The sequence below is a fragment of the Micromesistius poutassou genome (genome assembly GCF_964030765.1).
Source record: "Micromesistius poutassou genome assembly, chromosome: 10".
NCBI lineage: Eukaryota > Metazoa > Chordata > Actinopteri > Gadiformes > Gadidae > Micromesistius > Micromesistius poutassou.
In genome coordinates, this window is record NC_140280.1 from 2470893 (window position 1) to 2494650 (window position 23758).

The 23758-nt window shown below is 44.2% G+C and overlaps 1 protein-coding gene across 1 annotated transcript in view; it reads right to left on the minus strand.

Moving 5' to 3' along the window:
- The window catches only part of rxfp2a (relaxin family peptide receptor 2a), a gene marked incomplete at both ends in the record, with an annotated part of 46224 nt that extends 23525 nt beyond the window's left edge, over nucleotides 1–22699 (minus strand). Inside the window, 9 exon segments of the mRNA XM_084474181.1 lie at nucleotides 1040–1111; nucleotides 1525–1570; nucleotides 1573–1610; nucleotides 1742–1813; nucleotides 3158–3229; nucleotides 9852–9957; nucleotides 11525–11608; nucleotides 13688–13837; nucleotides 22618–22699. Coding sequence (XP_084330307.1) covers nucleotides 1040–1111; nucleotides 1525–1570; nucleotides 1573–1610; nucleotides 1742–1813; nucleotides 3158–3229; nucleotides 9852–9957; nucleotides 11525–11608; nucleotides 13688–13837; nucleotides 22618–22699 — 722 coding nt within the window.
- Nucleotides 22700–23758: the final 1059 nt, after the last annotated feature.

A 23758-nucleotide genomic window follows, 5' to 3' on the forward strand; every position in this document is an offset into this window, starting at 1 on the left:
TCCATGAGCTGGTGCTCCATGCCGCCATCTAGGAGAAACCTCCCTGAACGTGTGTGCTGATGGCTGGTTTAACCTGTGCGCACTGGGTAACTCAATGCACCACAAGTGTGCAGCCTCACCCAGCCCCAGAGTCCAATCCGACTCAGCCAGGTGAGGCTGCTTAAACCAGCCACCATCCACAAACACTCCAACACCAGGTAACCAGTGCACCTAGTCCTATCTCAAAGCTCCAAAGCACCAGGGTGTCCACGCAATGATAGATGGTGATACATTTTGCTACCAGCATCTTTCAAAATGATGAGAAGGGGGGTGTTGTTGCAGTGTGGGGGGGATTCAAGATAAAAAAATATTTCAAAAGCTTCATGAAACGAATACAGCACAAAAAAAACCCTCACTCCTTGTGTGTGATGAATAGAGGACAGTGATTCATTCGTTCATTCTCGGGGCAGTGCATTTTGTTTTTGGGACACGGAGATCAAAACACTCGCATACAAAACCTTTTTCTAACTGAAACAAAACAGAAACCGAATGAAAAGCAGACAGAGGCGTGCTTTGGTTCTGCTAGAACCACAATTGCCAATGTTCCACTCTGCTGTGAACGCAGGTGACGTTCTTTTCGGCGGTGCAGTCTGTGTGAACGTCTATCTTTCTTTGTCTGGGCAGCGGTTGACTGTGGAGTCCAAACGAAAGTCTGGCTTTTCGGACACTTATTGCATAACGCCGCAGTGTGTGTGGATGGGGAAGCTCTGTCTGATCAGTTTACTATCTGCATCCGAGAGAGAGTCAGGCTTCCTGGACACATATAGTGTAACGCTATGGTGTGTGGTGCATTTCATATGCAACATCACTTATTAAAATGCTCATAACAGTTAAAAAAATGAAAATTCTTTCCCTAAACTCTCAGACCAAAACACTTTTTATTATTAAATCACATAGTGTTCGAAATCCATCTGAAATCTGATCTGTTCAATTTAGGTCGGGATACCTCAAATTCCAATGTGTGTGTGTGTGTGTGTGTGTGTGGTCCACCCATACTTACAACCAGTGTAACTGATGGAGATCTCTGAATACTCCTGGGCTCAGAGAGGATATCACGTTTTCACTTAGAAACCTGGGACAGAGAGAGAGAGAGAGAGAGAGAAAGAGAGACAGAGACAGAGACAGAGACAGAGACAGCGACCGAGTCAGAGAGAGAGAGAGAGAGAGAGAGAGAGAGAGAGAGCAAGAGAGAGATGTAGGGAGAGAGAGAGAGAGATAGAGCAAGGGAGCAATGGAGAGAGCGAAAGAGATAGGGACAGCAAGAGAGAGAGATGGAAAGGGGGAAAGGGAGACAAGCCAAAAATACAAATGAAACAATCTTATTGTATGTTTCTTCAGTCTACATTGTAACTGCATCAACAATATATTGCCTTCTTTCCCTAAACAAATAGTCTCCAGCTTCTGAGCCCATCCAGCCACCCTATAATACAATAGTGCACTCCAGTTCGGCTAAGCACCAGCACTAAGGCCCTACCAGGGCGTGACCTCAGCGGCTGTGGCCTTAAGCGTCTGCCCCCTCTGCGCATTTCCAATTCAAGCGAGCGAGTCCAAGGCCAAGACAAACAGCAGCGCTGCGGACATCAGCTTAAGCATTCAACTGCAGGGCACATTTGGTTAGGTTCCCTTCAACGAGAATTCAAAGCAGAGCCGCGTGCGTGCGATGTCTCGGAGTTCACTGTCTATCGGTAAGCAGGACACTCACAGTCTCTTGAGCGCGTGGAGGCCGCTGAAGGCGTGCTTGGATATGGTGTGCAGGCCGTTGTCTTGGAGGAACCTGAGTGCCAAGAAGGAACCAAAGATGAGGACAAACTAAAGAAAAACCCGGTGCAGATTGTGATTTAGTGAAGGCAGTGTATGCGGGACAGTGATTGGCGCCATATTACAGCATGGGGACAAAAAGGAACAAATCGCTAAATCACTATGTCACATGTGTCTCCGCCTCGCTCTATCCTACTCTCAGTACAATAGCTCACCTTGTGAGTTAAAACATAGTCGATGGGATGGTCTTAAAAGTTTCTTCATGCGTTTGTTGTGCAGATGTTTTGACCTTTACTCCCCTCTAGGGAGTAAAGGTCTAGAATTCCTCTCTTAACCGGCATCTCAAAAACTGCCACTTGGTAGTATGATCTATTGGTCTGAGAGCCACTAGTGCTCATCCAGCCTCCTCGCTTAGCGATGAATACTATCTCGTCGCGCTATGATAATGACGAATGAGATTTATATCACCCTTTCCATGAAACCAACGGTGATTCATGGAAATCGCCTTGATTTCGGTTTTTCACCTTGATCTCTTGTCTCGGTGAAGTGAAGTCTTTGAGATCTAGGCGTGTTGGTTGAGAACACGAACTGATGCATTATGCAACGCACGCGCGGCATTGTGCGTCCTGCAAAGTGTTTCTCCTCCCGAGCGGTGCTGAATGTTCTTTCGGTTGAATAAATCTCTTTGCGCTTTGTTCCCAACATGCAAATCAAAGTCGGTATTATTTGTCGGCTCGCACGCCAATAAATCAACATGTTGTTCAAAGCTCGGCTGGGAGATAGCACGCAGCTGTCTTCTCTGTCACGCAACCCCTTTCGTCTCTGAGTCCCTGAGGCCAACGTTTCACTCCATCTCCTCGTTGGCAAAGGGTCGTCATTCATTTGTCTGGGAGTTTCGATAAAGTGCTAACTCATTTCTCAATATAAAGTCAAAGGCGAAAGCGGTTAAGGTTTGAAATCAACCGTTTTTGTATGTTATTTAGAAATTAACTATTTATGGCCTGTTTGGTCTTCCTATCAATCTTTATTCCACCAAGACTTGTGAGTTCCTAACATTTGACTTTGCTGACCTGTCCCTTTGCTAATAACTATAACTGTAACTATATATATATATAGTGTACATGTGTATTTATGTGTTTTTATTTATTTATCATTCCATGTTTTTATGTGTTTTTGTGCGAATGTGTATGTGTTGGCTACCTGGTGTGAACCAAATTGCCCCCTGGGGACATTAAAGACATTTCAATTCAATTCAATTCACTGGTAAAGTTGTCTTGCTGCACATTTTATTAGGTACTGCAGGTATACATGTTTGAGACTCTTAATGTATTGGACTGTCATTTCTGGAGGAATAACTTACAATCTCTCCAGCGAGGAATATTCAGAGAAAACATAGTCGGACAACACTCGTATCTTATTGCTCCTCAAGGACCTGGAACGGAGAGAGAGAGAGAGAGAGAGAGAGAGAGAGAGAGAGAGAGAGAGAGAGAGAGAGAGAGAGAGAGGGGAGGGGGGGGGGGGGGGGGAAAGGGAGAGGGAGAGAAAGAGAAAGAGAGAGAGATAATTTAAAGATCATATGAGATTAATTATGTAATCCCACAAATTAAGCATTGAGTTCAGAGTCTCATGGAAGTCTTAGTCCAGAGAACCCATTAATGCTAATGACAGATGGAACATCTGTCTGAGGGAGGGGATGCAGGAGATGTAAACTGTACTCCTCCAGCATCACCATCCAGGCAGTAAACCGCTCACTCACGAGCACCACACTGCAAACATGAACATGATGGTGGCTCACACGCACACACACACACACACACACACACACACACACACACACACACACACACACACACACACACACACACACACACACACACACACACACACACACACACACACACACACACACACACATGGGTGAGGGACCTTGAAGAGAACTCAAGGTCCCGAATAGATGAAGAATAGATGAAATGGGACAAGCCAATTTCAAGAACTGAAATGTATTAAATTGAAATATAAACATGGAAAATCAATATGCCTTCCAGGTTTGGACATGTAGAGGGCCTGTCTGCACACAGATTAGTCTCACACTCACTTTCTTACTGCAGTTTCTTGTTGAATTAGATACAATGAGAGGTACAATGTGGTGACGATGTGAGATGTCAACGTTTATGCTCTCACTGTGAAGTTAAGTAGCACTGTCTGTTGTTTAAACAAACCTAACTAATCTTGTCTGTTACCCCCTAAACCTAGTTTATTACAGCAGAACAGAACATAAACATGTTACTATTCAAACCTAGCTGATTACTGCAGAACAAAACTCAAACATTTGACTATTTAAACCTAGCTTATTACAGCAGAACATAACTCAAACATCTTACTCTTTAAACCTAGCTTATTACTGCAGAACAGAACTAAAACAAAACATGTTACTCTTTAAACCTAGCTTATTATAAGTTATTACAGCACCACAACCAAAGATTTTACTTCAGAGCCAATTTGCCCACATAACGACCGGCAAAGGGTTTGAACTCACTTATCTGTGCACGCATCTAGCGATGGAAAACAGCATGGCTGCACAAGGCTGGTGGGGGGTAATGGAGAGGAACGTGCTGTGTGTGCTTGAATGCCAAAAGATCTGAACCATTGTGTTACACCCAATTACCCACGTAGCACCACAAATTAATCAAGCCCTCAGCAAACAGTAACAGCAGGGGGAACAGGGGTGTAGTGATAAGAACCAGCCTAATGGGCTACATAACAGAAAGAACGCTAGTGAATCACCAGGAGTTCATTGGAAAAGTAGTTGCTTTTAGTGGCTTTATTTCCTCCACGTTAAAGTCCTTACATTCATCACAGTCTGAAAGAGGTGAAGGGTCAACATCGAGGCATCAGCCTTCAGGGAAATTGAAATTAAATGAATTAAGTAAATACGAGTCAATGAGTCAATGGCTAAATGAGGTATTAGGTTAATTGTAATTGAGGGATGTAGGTGAATTGTTCTGACTCTGCCGCAGCCCGGGGCAAGTCATGTTCAGTTTTTCAGTTCCTCAAGATTCTTCCAAAAAATGAAACTGCTCGACCTCAAAATCAGCTCAGAGATCTAGGATCAACATTTTGCAATACATAAACTTTAGATTGGATACTGCTCTTATTGAAAAAGCTGGTTCCAACCAGATTAAACACACATCTGGTGAACATATCAGAGCTGGTAAATACCCGCAGAGTTGAAAGATAGCGATTGTGATGCTAATGGATTAAGGCTGGGCACAGCACACTGAGCAGACAACTATCGACCCATTTGTAATCTATCTGCGATCCCAGGGATCCTTGAACAGAGTGAAGCAGGACAACTGGTCCACTGGCGTGTCAGAGAGCCACTAATTCACCCTAAACTGTTTGGATTGAGGCCGAGCACTCGACAGAAACGTCTTGCTGCTGTCTCATTGAAAACACAAAGTGTTCTCCAGAGGAGGGTCTTGTAGTGGGATGTTCTTGACCTTTTGTAGTGGGATGTTCTTGCATTTCACAACTTCTATTTGTGAACCACACACACACACACACACACACACACACTATATAGGGGATGATCTAGTTTCCATTATGAACTGTATTTAATATTCTAAAACACATATTTTATAATGTTTTTATTTTTATTTTTATTTTTTTTATTTTCCAGGTCCATACATTACAGTCAGTAATAATACATATCATACTTCTCACTGAGCCGTCTGTAGATGTAAATATCCCACAGAAAAGTATCACAGGTTCAGTAAGAAGTACAAAAGTGAGCAGGGACCCATTAGGACCTCATACATACTGTATTATATCCACATAAGCATTTTTTTATTTTTAAATATAGTAAAATAAGAACAAGAACTAAATAAACAAACATGTTGAAAACATGTAAACCTCAGTGACACAAAAAGCCCTCTACAGAGGGAAAATAAAAGAAAACAAAAAGGACAACAATCTACTCTAGACAAATGATGGTCGTATTGGTGTGATATACGTTATCCATCTTTCCCATCTTTTCAAAAAAGTTCCCTGTTGCAGTCTCAAAGCAAAAGTAATCATTTCCATCTTAAAAATATCATAGATAATGTCAATCCATTCCTCCACAGTAGGTTTTCCTGGTTTTAACCACCTTCTAGTAATAGCTTTTCTACTAGCAGCACTTAGGATCCGAAATAAATATTTGACGTTAGAAGAAACATTTTCTGATGTTAAGGCACCCAAATATGAAGACTCAAATTTAAATTGAATGTCCGTCTGAAAAATGCTTTGCATAACTTTATAAACCTCCTGCCAAAATGGAATCAATGATGCACAGGACCAGAATATGTGGAAATGATTTGCTTCGAGGCACCCACAGTGTCGTATTTTATAATGTTGCATTTTAACTTAATTTTAATGTTGAAAGGCCTGATCAGGGACAGGATGGCCAGCTTAGGGATGAAACCTTGCTTTCATGTTTTTAACTGGCATGTTGTTCAGACCAATTTGCAAATTTGTGTATTAGTTAGGAACCTCTCAGTTCATTTGTAGGGGGGAGGCATAGACCAAAAACGCCAGATGCAAATGAGTAAAAAGAGCAGTAAAAAATAAAGAATAAAAATAATCTTCTGGTTCAAATTTTTTTTCCTACATTGTTCCTGACAAAAGAAACAAAGCCAGAACCGCCAAACAGCCAAAAACAGCCAAAAAACAAAACCGACAGAAAGAACTACTCCAACGTGAGTCCAATGAAAAGACCATGGCAGGTGAGTATTTCTGCTCGTTAGTCTGTGGCCCGGCGGCTCAGACTCCAGCAACACCACAGGGGGTCTAGAGGTCCAGCGAGTGGACCCTGTTACTGCTGAGGCGGGGGGGGGGGTCAGAAGGGAATTCAGATGGCTGTTCAACTCGGCCACCACGACACTGTCTACCTCTCTCTGTTTTTCTCTCTCTCCTTTAACTCTCTCCATCTCGGTCGTTCTCCCACATTGGCTGAGAGGACGGAGAGAGCGAGGGAGGGTGTTGTGTGAGCGAGTGAGTTTTGCAGACACTAAGGACTGAGTGACTTTCCAATGGCTCGAGTTCACATACTCAGTGGGTGGGTGTGTGCGAACTGTAGTCAGTCGCTGTCAGTCGCTTTGGATAAAAGCGTCTGCTAAATGCCCTGAATGTAATGTAATGGCCGCGATGTCAGAACGGACCAAAGTTCAGTGAGTTGGACATCGCAGTGCCAAGTCGGCACATTCGATTTCATTGTATAACATGAATGAATCAAGATCCTAAATTAACCAGCATTATACCTACAATGTCACATGACCTAATACAATACCTAGCAACGTTTAACATCGTGGACCACATGTCCCTTAGTTTCAGACACTCTTCATCCCCTGATGGTACTGAGGATGTGAGAAAAGCTGGATGTGCATGAGATACATGGATCAAGAGAGGAAGGGGGCCCACAGAGACACTTTTGTATCGGGCCCAGAGTTGTGTGCTACACCCCTGTCCTCAGGGAATCAGCAAATTAGTTCTAAAGTCTTCTAGCAGACCTACTTGATTAGATTTAGATTTAGATTTAGTTTTTTCTACTTTCTATTATATAATTTTTTTGTAATTTTCAATCTTTAACAATCTTCAATCTTCAAAATGGGTCCATTGTGAAATTAAATAAAAATGAGCCGGCTGTGTCCAATCTGTAAAACAGATTAAAGTGAGTCTTGTATCCTTTAGAGTACAAAGAGGGAGCAGGCAAGGATGCAGCATGCCAGTCATGCTATATAGCACATTTTGGACTGGCGCATGGTTGCTATCGCGAATCAATATATATATATATTTTAATTAAAAACATTTGAGACCATCTGAGCTACAAAAATGAACTTGGGAGTGAAGCTGCAGCAGCAGGGAGCTGGACCACTGGGTAACACAGGAATCACTAATCTGGAGGAAGAAATCATGCAAATAGGAGAGTGCTGCTGGGGAAAGTACAAATCGAAGCAAATTGAAGGTTAATTTAGCCTAATATCATAAAGAGGTTGAGCATTAGTATAAACATAAACTAACATCTGTTAATATCTGTGCTGTGGCCCAGACCAGCCTATGGAGAAGCACAGTGTAAGAAATAAAATACATTTGACAAGTATTTGGTCTATCTGGTTTTAATCAAAGTCTGATGAAGTCAAGGCGTATTTTTAAATGGAAGGAGATAGAATCAACAGCATCAATGTGCTGGCGTCCAGGAGAACTGCTGACCAACAGAACCAGACTGGATGTACAGGAGAACTCTGTTCAGGAGAACTGCTGACCAACAGAACCAGACTGGATGTACTGGGTAATTAATGCTGAATCAATGTGGGCGTGTTTATCAATGCGATAAAGTGTGTTCTCCTATTTATGTTTGCTTTATGCCACCGGTCCTGATTCTATAAAACCCGTCAAAGATTTGAAATCCTCTAATCCTCTTTTTAGGATTATCTTCCAGTTTTCTCAAAAATTGTGCTGGGGATTGGGATTTGGCATTTCAATCATCGTTCTTTTTGCTATTCCAGTTGCCCTTGCTTCCTGAATCTTCAGATGCTATGCCCAATTTACATAGTTCCTTGATGGCTGAAGGCTAACCTTCGGTCTCTAAGTGAACTATGACGAATGGTACGTGTGCGTGTGCGTGTGCGTGTGTGTGTGTGTGTGTGTGTGTGCGTGTGTTTGTGTAGATCACATCCACAGGCGATGACTCCTTAGATGGCTCTAAAGAAACTCAGCTGTCTCCTTTCCAGCCTTGCTCGTTCACCCCTGCTCCACCACTCACTGATTCTCCACACAAGAGTACAGTTAACAAGCCATAATAAAGAGGAAAAAGGAAATGAATTGGAATTCAGCCCCGGGCGCGGAAAACTAAAACGGCCTGTATTCCATGGTTGTAGAGATAGCAGAGCTAGGAAATATGAGTTTCCAGCCCGGCCAGCGTGGTATCTATTGGTTTTACCTTCACCCAGTAGTTGGTTGACAGTGTTTTACTACTACTACTGTTTATTACTCACACACTATTGTGCGAGTCATGATGTCTGCTCAGCGAGCGGAGCGGGCTGTTTGTGAGCTCACAAATAAAAAGATATAAACAACGTATCGACAAAGATCATAAATTAAAAACCAGGTCCTATTAACACGTGAGGGAGGCGGGGAGGGAGGATGGGGAGAGAGGGAGAGTTATGTGCTGACGGCATCCTTCGACATAAGTCCCCTTACCACAGATTCTCAAATACTTTATGACGTGTTTCAGTGCTTAAACTCTGAGTTGTGGCTGCTACGATACAATACCGCGGTAATTATACGGCGATAACTCCCACTGTCTCTGGCCTGTGAGCGATTTTACGACCAACTAAAAGAGAGAGAGACGTGGTTGAGACGTATTCATCAGATGAGTGAATCCTTAGAGACGGAAAGCACTCCTTACATGAGTTGATGTATGCTGGTACCATCAAGATATGGTTATGTATTGGACAAGCTTTGCACGACACTCACGCTCATACACACACACACACACACACACACACACACACACACACACACACACACACACACACACACACACACACACACACACACACACACACACACACACACACACACACACTCCATCCACCATCAACACTTCTGGGCCATTGAGGACCTCCAATCAGGGAGAGCTGCCGTCTTTAGAGGAGGAAAGGAGGACCGTCCTGTGTGTGTGTGTGTGTGTGTGTGTGTGTGTGTGTGTGTGTGTGTGTGTGTGTGTGTGTGTGTGTGTGTGTGATGAGGCAAATTGAGTTTTCAACTGGCCTCAGGAGGACCCACAAACGTCATTAGCCATTAAGTCACGACGCACACATAAACTATGTTGTGCGGTCATGAAGAGAGCCTTCACGAACCATTAAGACCACAGAGCCAACAGAGCGCTGAGACAACCCGGGGCGGAACTCAACCAACCGCTGAGTGAGGCCGCCGAAACGTGAATCCACGGCGAAGACATGAGGACGTAGGTCACGTGCACTCACATACACGTGCACGTGGGCGGTGACACTCACAGCCAGGTGACATTGGGGGAGAGCTGAGGCACGGAGCTGAGGTTGAGCTCCACGCACTCCACCTCCGTCTTGATGCAGTCACACGTGTCCGGGAACTCCTGCAGCACTACACACACGCACACACACACACACACACACACACACACACACAGGCATGGACACACACACAAACACACACATGCATGGACAGACGCACACATGCATAGATGCAGGCACACACGCAGAGACACGCAGACACATGCATAGACACAGGCACACACACACACACACACACACACACACACACACAAACACAGATGCATAGACACAGGCACACACACACACACACACACACACACACACACACACAGACATGCATAGACACAAACACACAAAGACAGACAGAGACACAGACACATACAGGCACACACACACACACACACACACACACACACACACACACACAAGTATAGACACACACATACGCACATATATAAACACACTCACACACAACACACACACACAATAAAAGTGAGAAACCAACAAAGGGAAGTTAAAATGTGTTTACCTGTTTGTTGAGATCCTGTCCTTACTAGAACCCTTAAGGGCTGATTATGGTTCCACGTTAAGGACCACGCAGACGCTTTCCTTTCCTAACCCCTACCTGGTTGTTAACGTATGATTCTGAGACCATACCAAGAAATACTCAGTGCACGTCAGGCCCTTGCGGTGTGGAACCATAATCAGCCCTTTAGTGTCAAACCGATGCACCTAATTTGTCCAGGACACTTTCCTTACCCAATCCCACATCAAAGAAGGCAGTGGTTGATGCCATGCAGTGAAATAATTACTGGAACTGTCTTAACAATTTCCATCTGCTCACTGCCTTTCACACACATGAACACACACACACCTTTCACACACATGAACACACACAACTTTCACACACACACACACACACACACACACACACACACACACACACACACACACACACACACACACACACACACACACACACACACACACACACACACACACACACACACACAATCGGCACATTTCATTATTTAATGGAACAAAACATTAAAAATTCCTTATCATTTTGAATGTTGGGCCATGCATAATATTCCACTGCTCAGACAGATACTGTAAAGACACACGCTGTAAAGACAGACACGACAAAGAAACACACTGCAAAGAAACATGCTGTAAAGACACATGCTGTAAAGAGAGTCACTGTATAGACAGATGCTGTAAAGACAGCCGCTGTAAAGACAGACACTGTAAAGATGGACACTGTAAAGATGGACACTGTAAAGACAGCCGCTGTAAAGACAGACACTGTAAAGATGGACACTGTAAAGACAGCCGCTGTAAAGACAGACCCTGTAAAGACAGACACTGTAAAGACACACGCTGTAAAGACAGACCCTGTAAAGACGGACGCTGTAAAGATGGACACTGTAAAGACACACGCTGTAAAGACAGACCCTGTAAAGACAGACACTGTAAAGATGGACACTGTAAAGACACACGCTGTAAAGACAGACCCTGTAAAGACAGACGCTGTAAAGACACATGCTGTAAAGACACACAGTGTAAAGACAAACACTGTAAGTAAAGACCGACACTGTTAAGAAAAATGCTGTAAAGACACACACTGTAAAGACAGACGCTGTAAAGAAACTTACAACATTCCTCCAGGAATCCAAAGTCCACAGGGTCGACTTCCGGCACGGTCTTGGCAAACAGGTCGGCCCAGCCGGTGTTGTCCCCTGTTGAAGGAGACCCACACAGATTAGTTTAACGCACACGACCATGCAGAGTCACACACAGACGTTTCCAGACCGCTACACTGGAAGAGGCAGACTTGAAAGGCTTTGAACTGGTTGAAGGCAAACCAACGTTGTGAACATTTCTAGTCAGTGATTCTTGTCTCTGTGTTTATTCTCTTCTTATTTCATGTTTTTTTTTTTTTTTTCATTACTCAATTTTATTACTCTGCATCACTGATGTGTGTTTGGGTCACTGTTCCAATTCATTGTGTCATGTGTGTTTGGGTCATTGTCCCAACTCATTACATGTTGTCTTTTAATTTGATTTATAACATCAACTCCTGTCCAGGGACAACAGATGTAAATTATCTTGTGGCTAAAATCTGGCCCAATTATATATTGTGCATTGTCCCTGTCAAATAAACGTAAAATAAAATAAAATAAATAAATGAACGAGGACACCCTGACGAATGGCGAAGCCATGACCTTTTCACCTGCTGGAGCCTTTTAAAGGTCTTGCGGTCTTTGATGAACGGCCCAGTGTAACCCAGTAAGTCACTGATGAGCCCTGAAACACAGAGCTCCCGTTCCTTCATTTCTCCACGTGTATTCATTTCTATCAGATGGATTGCACTGTCACCACTGATGTAGTCATGTCATAAAATGTTTAGTATGATATATTATCGATCAAAATTCACTGTTTGGTTCATATCACGGTTTTGGGGACGAGGTTCACTTCAGTTTGGTTAATTTTTTGTAAAGCAGGGGATGACACTAAGTGCCTATAAAAAATGTAATATCTATAATAAATATATTATACCCACACTACATATCCAAGGTGTAACTTCAAGGTTGAACTGCCTTTTCAGGAGAAACACTAAAAGAAAGCAAAAAGCTTTTGGTTTCCCGGACTACCTGTGGGCCTTTCCTAACCCCTACCTGCTTGTTACTGTATGATTCTGAGACAATACTAAGAGATACTCACACGTGCACATTATCTGAACCATCAAGTTGCAGAGCAGTTAACAATAAAATTAAACATTAAGTTTGCCTTATGTCTCTCAGGCTTAGCTCAGGAGGTAGAGCAGGTTGACTTGTAAACGGAAGGTTGCTAGTTCGATAGTGTCAATGTGTCCCTGAGCAAGACACTTAACCCTAACTGGTCCTGATGAGCTGCATGGTTGACTCCGCCGTCGGTGTGTATTACCGTTCTAAGTCGCTTTGGATAAAGCCAAATGCGCTAAAATGTAAATGGACTGCACTTTAACTTCCTGACCATGGAATCCCAGAGTACAGCAGGACTGGATCAATACAGACAAGTCTTTAACAAGAGGACAAATGAAGATGGACTCTGGACGAAAGAAATTAACAACTGTGGCAGTCTTTTTTGGGGGTTTACAGGTAACGCTGTTAGTGTGTGACAAGCTAATGGAACCAGGAGCTTTTTGGCTCCACAAAGGCACAGAACTAAGACTATTTCTGCTTCTGTGTCTGCCTGTACGTAGCACAGTTGCAACAGAAAACACAAAATGTCATTTTGATGTTCCGTTGAACTGGAATATCATGTTATTTTGAACCATTGTGTTATGTTCTAGTGTCACAGCACAATCCAGCCTCAAGCTAACATTTCAGATAATTATTTAGAAATATTTTGAAAATGTTGTTTCTTATCACGACCAGAAGCTTTGAGGTTCAGATAAAAGGTAATTGCCAGAGAGCTGCTTGTTGTTTAGTGCAACTATAACTTCTGCATTATGTATGGCATTGTGCTTGGCTGGACAATCAATTATCAAATACAGATTTAATCTTTCAGATTGATGAAATTAATCAAATATGCACTGTGCATGTATTTGTAAGGCATACATGTACGCACGCACTCTCACACACACACACACACACACACACACACACACACACACACACACACAAATGCCTGCACACATACACACACAAGCAAATGCCTGCACACACATACACACACATGCACGCGCAGGCACACGCACGCATGCACGCACGCACGCACGCACGCACACGCACACGCACACACACACACACACACACACACACACAGGTCCTCACCACAGCGGCGTTCGTCCGCTCCGTTGGGGCAGTCCTTGTGCCCGTTGCACTGGAGCTGCTGGGGCAGGCAGAGGCTCATGTTACCACAGGGGAACTGGCCCAGGGGACACCCCCCCTCTGGCGCCGCCCTGCTGGTCACCATGGCTGCTGCTGGGGGGGCGGACGGACGGGGCGGATGGACGGATGGACGGACGGACGGAGAGACGGAGAGAGAGGGGAGCCGGGTTAGATCAATGTCATCACAACATAATAATATCGAATACAATTTGTGAAAAGGTGACTTATGCCGCTTTTCCACCGACAGTATCAGCTCGGAGTGTTTGGGATCAAAGCGGCTGATTGGGTTCATGATTCCTGCTGTTGTGCTGAGTGTGTGTTTCTGTTTGTGTGGGCAGCTTGAGCCCCTGGAGTCGGTTCCTCTATTGCCGTTCTGCCACGGGACCTGAACTTAATAATATCCCTTTTTCAATTCCTTTTCTTTGTACCCCCCTTCCTGTCAGCGAAACAGGTGTTATGAAATTCCTAGCGGCTGAGTTTTTTGGTTAAAAACAAATGTTTCAACTTCAGTTTCACTTCAAACACGATCAGATGCAACATTTTATTTTCGGCGAGTGTCGTACATCCCGGGTCTGATTTAACATCTATTTCACAAGTCATAAGAAATCTGCCTTTCGTCAAACTTCTAAAGCCTTCACAGAAGATAAGACAACATCGAGCATCATTTCTAACGAGCAAGATTAAAGATTATAGATGTTTATACCCGGATATATATATACCCAACCCAGCTCTACAGTTCTCTGTCTCTGTGGCCATGCAATCTTGATCTTGGCATGGGGTGTGGTGAAAGTCTTATCCTAGCTATCTTTGTTGCATACGGGGAAGGGGTTAACCTAGCGATTGTAAGTGCTTACCACACATCCGTATAGTTTCTCGTTCTTCTGACAAATGTACTTATTGTAAGTCGTTTTGGATAAAAGCGTCTGCTAAATGCCCTAAATGTAAATGTACATTTGAATGTAAATGAAAGTGTGGAGGTTGGATTGATCAGCGAGCCATACGGCCAGCCACAGGCTTACAGCTAGGGCCCTGACTGGGAGGATGGGGAAAGGACGCCACAAAAGTAGCATTGGGGTGGAAAACATTGGTGGAAGGACATTAGTCACTCTGGCTGTGGATCAAACACAGGAGCTATCTAAGAGATTACACAAAAGAAGAACAATTTGTTAGTTATTAATCTCCCTCGCTACACGTGTTTGGACCAAAAAAGACAGCCGTGAAATTACGAGATAAAAAGTTGGCCATGTTTTCCCCCCCGGGCCCCCATCTAAAGATTGGGTTTTGGAGATAATCCTTGTGTCCCTTATCCAGTGTATATCCAGGCAACACTACGATCATTTGGAATAATTATCCATGTTGGCCCTGAAGGGGGACAGCTTCCTATTTCACTAACGGACACTAAGCTAAGGAGGGCTATCTGACCATGACCTTTAACATAATAAGATGGGGCAAGGGACACAAAAAACAACCAATCAGGGGACAGCTTTAAGCAGTGCTTCTGTTTAAGCTTCATGAAGATCTGAGATCTGAAGATATTTTACGGTGTTAAACTATTAACACAGTTAGCTGTTTAACACCGTAAAGATGCAGTGTAAAGAAGTAGCTGTTAACTGTTTAACACTCAGTACGTTTACATGCACAGCTTAATTCGATTAAAGCCATAGCTCGATTATGCTCCTCAATTGGACAACTGCAATTGTCCGCGTATACATGGCGGTGAGTAAATCAATTCATTGGCCGAAGCGTGTCATGCCCCGGTACGATAGGTGGCACTGTGCCCATTTCAACTAGTGGTAATAGAGCCACCGGTTGTCACCAGCAACAACAAACTCATTCGAGAAAGCGATGTTTGAGCAGACAGCTGTCAGTTCACTTTGGGTCCGAACTCTTGGTCGTATGCCAACTCCTCCGGCTGCTCTGCCGGCGGAGCAGTCCGCATACGACCGAGAGGTTGGAACAATGGAGCGTTGGAGAAATGATATGGACCCGAAGTGAACTGACAGCTGTCTGCTGAAACATCGCTTTCTCCTCCATGTTCGTTTCAATCTGGACTTCAGAGAGTCAAAGCCAAAGTTAATTTCCCCCAATTCCTTTTGCCCATGGGCGAGATAAACCCGACTAGGAGTCTTTATTTGTTGTGGAAGTACCAGAGAGTCAGAGAACCCGACGCAGTCTGTAAGATTCATAATATCAGAGAATACCCCCCTCAGTTCGGCCGCGGCGCAATGAATGAATAAAGATCGTAGTTATTTTACAACCTCGTTGATGAGCAACATTTAGAAAAACATGGACTTTTAATTCAGCCTTGGGTTAAATCGAAGCGTAGTGTGTACTGAATGCACGTTGATGATGATACACTCCTTATAGGGGGTAACTACAGTGGCATGACACCGGCTTCCTCCATCTTCTGCACCAGCTTTTTAAATAAATCGCCGACCCAAAGTTAGTTGACAGCTGTCTGCTGAAAACATCTTTCTCCCACCGGAGCAGCCCCTCCGCCGCCCGTCCGTATACGGCATTCCCCGCCGCATCGCAAGGAATGAATAAAGATCGTAAACACGTCGGGAGAATTTTTTTTTTATTTTGACAGATGTGCCCGAAGTTACTGCTTTACAACCTCGTTGATGACCCACATTTAGAAAAACATGTACTTTTAATTCAGCCTTGGGTGAAAACGAAGCGTAGTGTCCGTGTGCTTCCACCTTTAATGAATGCATGCCATGCTCGCTCCCGCGGCCGGGACACAATTCTTATAGGGGGTAACTACATTCACCGGCTTCCTCCATCTTCTGCGCCACCTTTTTAAATAAATCGCCGCTCCTCGTTATCCCTTATCCGACGGCGGCGACAACAACAAGAACAACAACAAGACTATCGTCTCCTTCTACTTCCGGCTCACGGCCCCGGGAAAAGGTCTGGAGCATGCGCAGAACGCAAATCAACGCATAAGCCAATTCGATTGGCTACATGCACGCTTAGCTCGACTATGAATCGCATTATCTAGGGGTCTTAACTCGACTATGAGTAAGCCAATTCGATTCGAGTATAGCTCGACTAAGGAGTATACATGCATCTTAGTAATCCAATCATAGTTGGACTAAGCCAATCGACTTTCTTGAGTGTCATGTAAACGCACTGACTGTTTCCTTTGTACTTCCTCCTGCTTCCTCTCCAATACAGTGTGAGCACTGCACTGACTTTCCTCTCCAATACAGTGTTAGCACAGAGCTTCAGCCCAATACAGTGTTACCACTGATGTCATCTTACAAAGTTCAATATGATACTTGTTAAAACGAGCAAAAACGTCATGTTTTATGTTAATATACCATAATTACTATTAATTTATCGGGATTGATGGACTCATGGTAGCAGCCCTAAACAAGGTAATAGCTCATATCAACTAGTGACACGAGAGAAATGAAAACGACAAACTGTACGGCAGAATGCAAGCGGCCCACTGGAATGTTTCCAAAGCCTAAAATGAATGGGCCATGATGAGTTGGTTGTGTGTGTAATAAATAATAATAAAAACCAATAGCATTTATCTGGCGCCCGAATCATTATTGTAGCTATGGCGTTCTAAAGACAGCACTAGTGAGTGGGAGTGAGTAGGCTACTAAAGAATTGCTGGTAAATAGTGAATAAGAAGAAGAACGAATAAGTAGAAACAAACAAACAATTGTGATGTTGCTTTGTATAGATGCATTGGATGCATGGAATGCATATTCTCTCAGCTCTCACTAGCATCTGCTAAAAGACTTGTCTATTTCCCCAAGCAACAGTTCATGCTTCCCCCTTGTCGTGTGAAGCCAGCGGGGGTCATGAATTTATAATGTTAACCAAGCTATGTATTCACTTCATTTACATTCTTCCAAACACAGAGCAGAGGGTTTTAGAAGAGACAGCAGTGCAAACACCCTCAGGGAAAAAACAATCATGATTTCAGCATTTTTTAGAACCCACTTTCCAAACATTATAATGTCATATATTATTAATACATTATAATATAGCACGGTTCCCTGCTACTGTGTTGACTGCTAGTCCTGGCGATAGCCTTTGGGAAACCGGGAAATGATGGTGAGTATGCTATACTTATTCTATACCGTGATCCAAGGAAGATTCTCTCAAAGATTTGTTTTTTGGACTATGACTATTTTTTGGCAATTTTGGCATTTTTCATTGTACAATTTTTCCTCAAAACGTCTCCTGCTTTTACCATCTCGCCTCCTCTGTCAGCTTTTGTTAACACGGTACAAAGAGTGCGTGTCGTGTGTCTGCCAGCCCCTGACGGCGAATGAGGAAGGAGATGGGACTGCCTCAATTTGGAAGGCAGAAGGCTTCAGACGAGAATTAGGATGACAAGGAAACTGCATCAGCCTTCATGCACATTTGTACATCCTTGCTCACGGATGCACTCAGACGGACGCAAACAGACACAGACAATCACACACACACACACACACACACACACACACACACACACACACACACACACACACACACACACACACACACACACACACACACAGTCTGAAACTCCTGACTGACTCATGACTCATAACCACCAACAGACTACTACCACTAAGTGCGGGGTTGAGTGATGCCATTACATTCTCCGGGACGTTGCTATAAACCGCAGATGTTTTGTGGTCTCAAATCAATTTGTGTCGAAGTAGATGCTTCAAAGTTAAAGTGGAGGTTGCAATTCATTTCAGAGCCATCTTTGGTGTATGTATGAGGAGGTTCAGACCCATAGATATGGGTTATGTGGAGAGAGCACTGCTTGTTTGATGATGAATGACAGCGTCTGTCAGCAAGTGTCTCTCATCCTGCTGGCTAGGAGGAGTCAAACCTCTCAGGTCCTTTAATTATGTTGAACAATCAACCAACTGCTTTATCTCAATTTTAATGAACCTTTATCTATTCAGGAAGTCACATTGAGATTAAGCACCTCATCACTAATCAGTTGTAAACTCCCGTTGAAACAAATGCAGACTATATTTCTGATTAATGTAATACTTACAGTACATCGAGGAAACCTTTGTTCCAGTGGTGCCATGGGAACCCCAGTAAAGTTTCACGAGCTACTATATTTTTAACTGGAATGGGAATTCCTCACGCTCCCGGGGGCGGTGTGTGTGGCCGACAGCTGGTGTGATCAGCCTCACCTGGCCTGAGTGGACTCTGGCGCTGGGTGAGGCTGCACACCTGTTGCACATTGAGTAATCAGTGTGTACAGGTTAAACCAGCCATCAGCCCACACACACACACTCAGGGAGAGATCTCTCCTTGAGCCAGGTGAGGCAGCTTCAACCAGCCAAGAGCCACACACATCCCCACACCCTTGGTTCCTATAAACAATATCTTTCTAGGGATCATCCCAGCCAATGACAACGAGCCGACAGGCGCTGGTGTTTTTATCAGCGGTTGTGGAAGAGCGCTGAGCAGTCAGAACATCAGCCGACAGACTCGCTGTGCGAAGCCCAACTTCAGGAGATGTCTTCATCTGTTCCCAACCAACAGGCCCACTGAGAATCGGAAGATTTCTGCCCCCCCAGCAAGCTTGTCTGCGTTCCGTGCGTGTGCGTGCGTGAGTGTGTGTGTTATTCTGAGAGAAGGAAGAACAACGCAGCCGAAAAAAACGACCTCTTTGGAACGAGGAACAAACGGCACACATTCACAATCTTTCTTAGCGTTGGAGTCCATGTATTCTATGTGTGCACCCATATAAGGACATCCTCGTACAGCCTTGACCATATGATGTATGGTGGGCGTCCGTGACCCTTAGCATGACTGTAACGGACCCATTTGATTTAGAGAACACAGCGCTATCGAGTGGTAATGAGCCTTAATTATTGCTTTCCATTTTCTGGTGAATTTGTGTTGCTTTGTGTTCTGCCTTGTTTGAAGGACTTTTAAGTTGAAGTAGAGAGGAAGACGAAGAGGCACAAGCTGTTACGGTGGTTTATTGGTCTACTCACGGAAGAATTTCAATAAACAAGAAAACCATCAGTATTAATTCTTGACCATTCATCGGTGGGGATGCTACAATGACCTCATGCTAACCCCGGGGGTCCGGCTAACCCCAGGGTCCTGGCCAAATGCCCACCCTGGCTCTTGGACCAACATGGCCCCCTAATCACCCCCCGGTCTCTGATTGGTCCATTCCTCCCCTTCCACTGACCCCCAGGGTGGGAGGAGTGTTCTGGGACAAACTGGCGGCCGTGCATCAGCCAGGTGATGAACACTGGTAGTGGATGAGGTGTCACACACCCCAGAAGCACACACACACACACAAACACACACACACACACACACACGCGTGCACATATGTACACACACAGACACAGGCACGCACAGGCAGGCACATGCATGCCACACACTCACATATGCGCGCATGCACGTATATACACACACACACTCACTCCCTCCCTCACTCACTCACTCACTCACTCACTCACACACTATGTTAAGGCTTTGGGTGACCTTGAAAAGCGCTGGATAAATGCTATTGGTTTTTATTATTATTATTATTTATTACACACATAACCAACTCACCACGGCCCATTAAAGGCTATGGAAACATCCCAGTGGGCCGCTTGTGATGTTGGCTTTCTGCCGTCCTGTTTGTCGTTTTAATTTCTCTCGTGTCACTAGTTGATATGAGCTATTACCTTGTTTAGGGCTGCTACCATGAGTCCATCAATCCGATAAATTGGTGATTGATAGAAGGTTTTTTCGAGATCACATTTTTATAATCGATTAGTCAAGAAGAAATAATAACGCATTAACGTCACATATCGTAACATCTGTTTAATTCAACGATTTGGTCCAAGGAAAAGGAAATGTCTTGGCTGCTTATCAGATACAGCCAGCACATTTAAGACATCACTCAAGACTCTGGTTACTTGTGATGGCGTTTGCTAATATGCATTACCCTTTTTAGTCTGAGTGATGTATCGAATACCTTGTTGCTATTGAAATAATGCATTTATAAACATCTTAGTGTCATTGTATTTTATATCAGTATTTGTATCTATATTTTCAATTTAGGATTATGACTTTTTATATATATTTTGTTGTCTTCCAAACAAAAGGAAGCAACCAAACATGAGCAAGCTGTTGACGTTTATTGACACTAAACAATGAAGAAGGCCACCTGAGTACAACTTGGTGGCTGCTCTGACTTTATGTTCACCTTAAAGCCGTAAGAGTCACAGGAGTCAGTTTACCGTGGGCAGGAGCACACCTTGAACACGACACCAAGGTCTGTATCGTTCTCTCTCACCCTCTCATGTACAGGAACGGACACACACACACACACACACACACACACCTACCCTAACACACACATGCATGCACACGTGCCCGTGCACACAGACAAACACACACACACACAGACAAAACACACACATGTGTGTCTACCCTCTCACATACACACACATAAAAACACACAGATGTGCCTATCCTCGCACACGCACACACGCACGCACGCACGCACGCACGCACGCACGCACGCACGCACGCACGCACGCACGCACGCACGCACGCACGCACGCACGCACGCACGCACACACACACACACACACACACACACACACACACACATCCTTACCTCCCCACACACACACACACACACACACACAAACACACATCCTTACCTCCCCACACACACCAAACTCCTAACAGAACCATAGATGGGATACACACACGCACACACACACACACACACACACACACACACACACACACACACACACACACACACACACACACACACACACACACACACAGACACACACACAGACTCAGTCGCTGACGGGTACATGCGCCGATTTCACTCTAAATAATGATAATGAAGTGCGTTGTTGTGAATGGGAGCCCCGGGTGAAAAGGACACAGATGAGGTGGAGGAGGGAGGGGGGGGGGGGGGGGGTGAGTGACGAAGGTGAAGAATTATTTGTGGACTGGACTTATTTCTGAATGCTCCCCCGTTGACGCATCGGCCTCAGTACACACATGTGATCGGGAGATGCCCAAGACGTTCTGTGCTTGTCCGTGCACCACGGACGGTGTAGGTAAGAGATGGGATCTGACGTTTGATTTACAATAAAACGTAACAACTGAGCACAGATCCGTGACATATAACCTGCCGACACAAGAGGGAGAGGCTCACAACATGTGTGCGCTATGACTTTCTCTATCGGGAACTACCTACTATAATAAATAACAAAATATGCGATTTTTGTATATGCTTAATATACAAATATATTATATTTAAGCACCTAACACTTTTCATTCAGGGTACAATAATATACCCTTCAGCGACATTAGTTAGTTCACCAATAAGCACTATCACATAGTATAGGGGTAATCGTGTAGTTGGCGCAAACCCTAATGTACACATTAACACTTTAGTTACCATGAACACCATTACAAAACGAACCTCTTTAGGAAATACACCATTAGTACATTTTTCCTAGACCATTAGTTAACTGTTAAATTAACTGTTCGTTAAGCGTATTCCTTATTAACTTATTTTAATTAATGGTAAATGAATGTACCCTGATGGTCAAGTTTTACCAACTAACCAATTACCAATAATACAGAAAATAAATAAATTCTAGGGTTTCCTGTCAAGCGTCAGCTTCGCTGTTAATTGTCGAGGTTCAAGAGTTTCCAAAAGTTCTTGTATTCTTTAATCACAGTAATAAAATGTCAAAACTGCAACGTGCGCTCAGAAATGCCTGCAAGGCAAATAACATCTCTGCGTGCACACGTCACGACAGCGCGAAACACGCAATTAGTCTTTTCTTATTCCGATATAAATCCAGATTCCCTGCGTGCATCTTATTGTCACCATCGCCACTTACCTTTAATCTCGCTGTTGCTCAGGCAGAGGAGGGACATGAGGAGGGTGAAGTGAAGCGCCTCCGGAACTTTCCCCCCGGTCATGGTCAGTTGACCTTGATCTCGTCCGTCGTACCCGCGCCTTTTCTCAGAGAGACTTTGGATATCTGTGGACCGAATCAGTTAGTCCCAAATCCCATGGTTCCGTGGAAATCAATCGGAGCTCTGAAGAGGTGTATCAAGAGGCTAAGTTATGGTTCCGGACCAGGTGGCCAAAAAACAGCGACATCATCTCGCGTTCCTCATACCGGTCTCTGATGCGCTCTGTTACTGAGTCTCTCTCTCTCTCTCTCTCTCTCTCTCTCTCTCTCTCTCTCTCTCTCTCTCTCTCTCTCTCTCTCTCTCTCTCTCTCTCTCTCTCTCTCTCTCTCTCTCTCTCTCTCTCTCTCTCTCTCTCTCTCTCTCTCTCTCTCTCTCTCTCTCTCTCTCTCTCTTTCTATACATTATCCCGCTTATTACACGGTTACAAGTTGCCAAAACGAAAAAGTAACTTTACACGGTGTGTCTTTTTACAATTACCATCCGTAGTGTTGATCAGAAGAGAAATAGCCCGCCAAAGACGTTGACGTCGCTTTGCAACGGAATCCGCTGGGGTTGATAAGTTAAAGACCGGGTAAACAAGAATAATTATGGGTTTTGAGTTTATAATACCACAGGAAAATATATTATTAACCACCCTGCCAAATTTGAAGGACTAAAAAAATCGCGAAGTATATAAAATTATGCTTCAAAGTTGATGAAAAATGAGCAGTAATCCCTGGCTCAGGACGGTGGGGGCGTGTGCGCTGCAGGCCAGGAAACCACGCCCATCACCGGAGAGAGACCGTCTTCGGTCGGAAACTTAAATAAAGTAAACGAACCGTTAACGTTACGTTTCCCACTGTGGCATCCAGGGAAGATGCACCAACGAGGTTGAAGAGGCATAACGGGCAAGCTAGCTGCAAACTGACAATTCAAACCAGACTCGTGAGCGGTAAAACCATAGACGGGTGAAACCACAGAATGCTAGTGCGCGGTTAATGTATTTATACCTAGAGGGCAGCAGGGGGCGGGTCTACATCGAAGACCGCTTTACGTAAAGCGGTCTTCGATGTAGACCCGCCC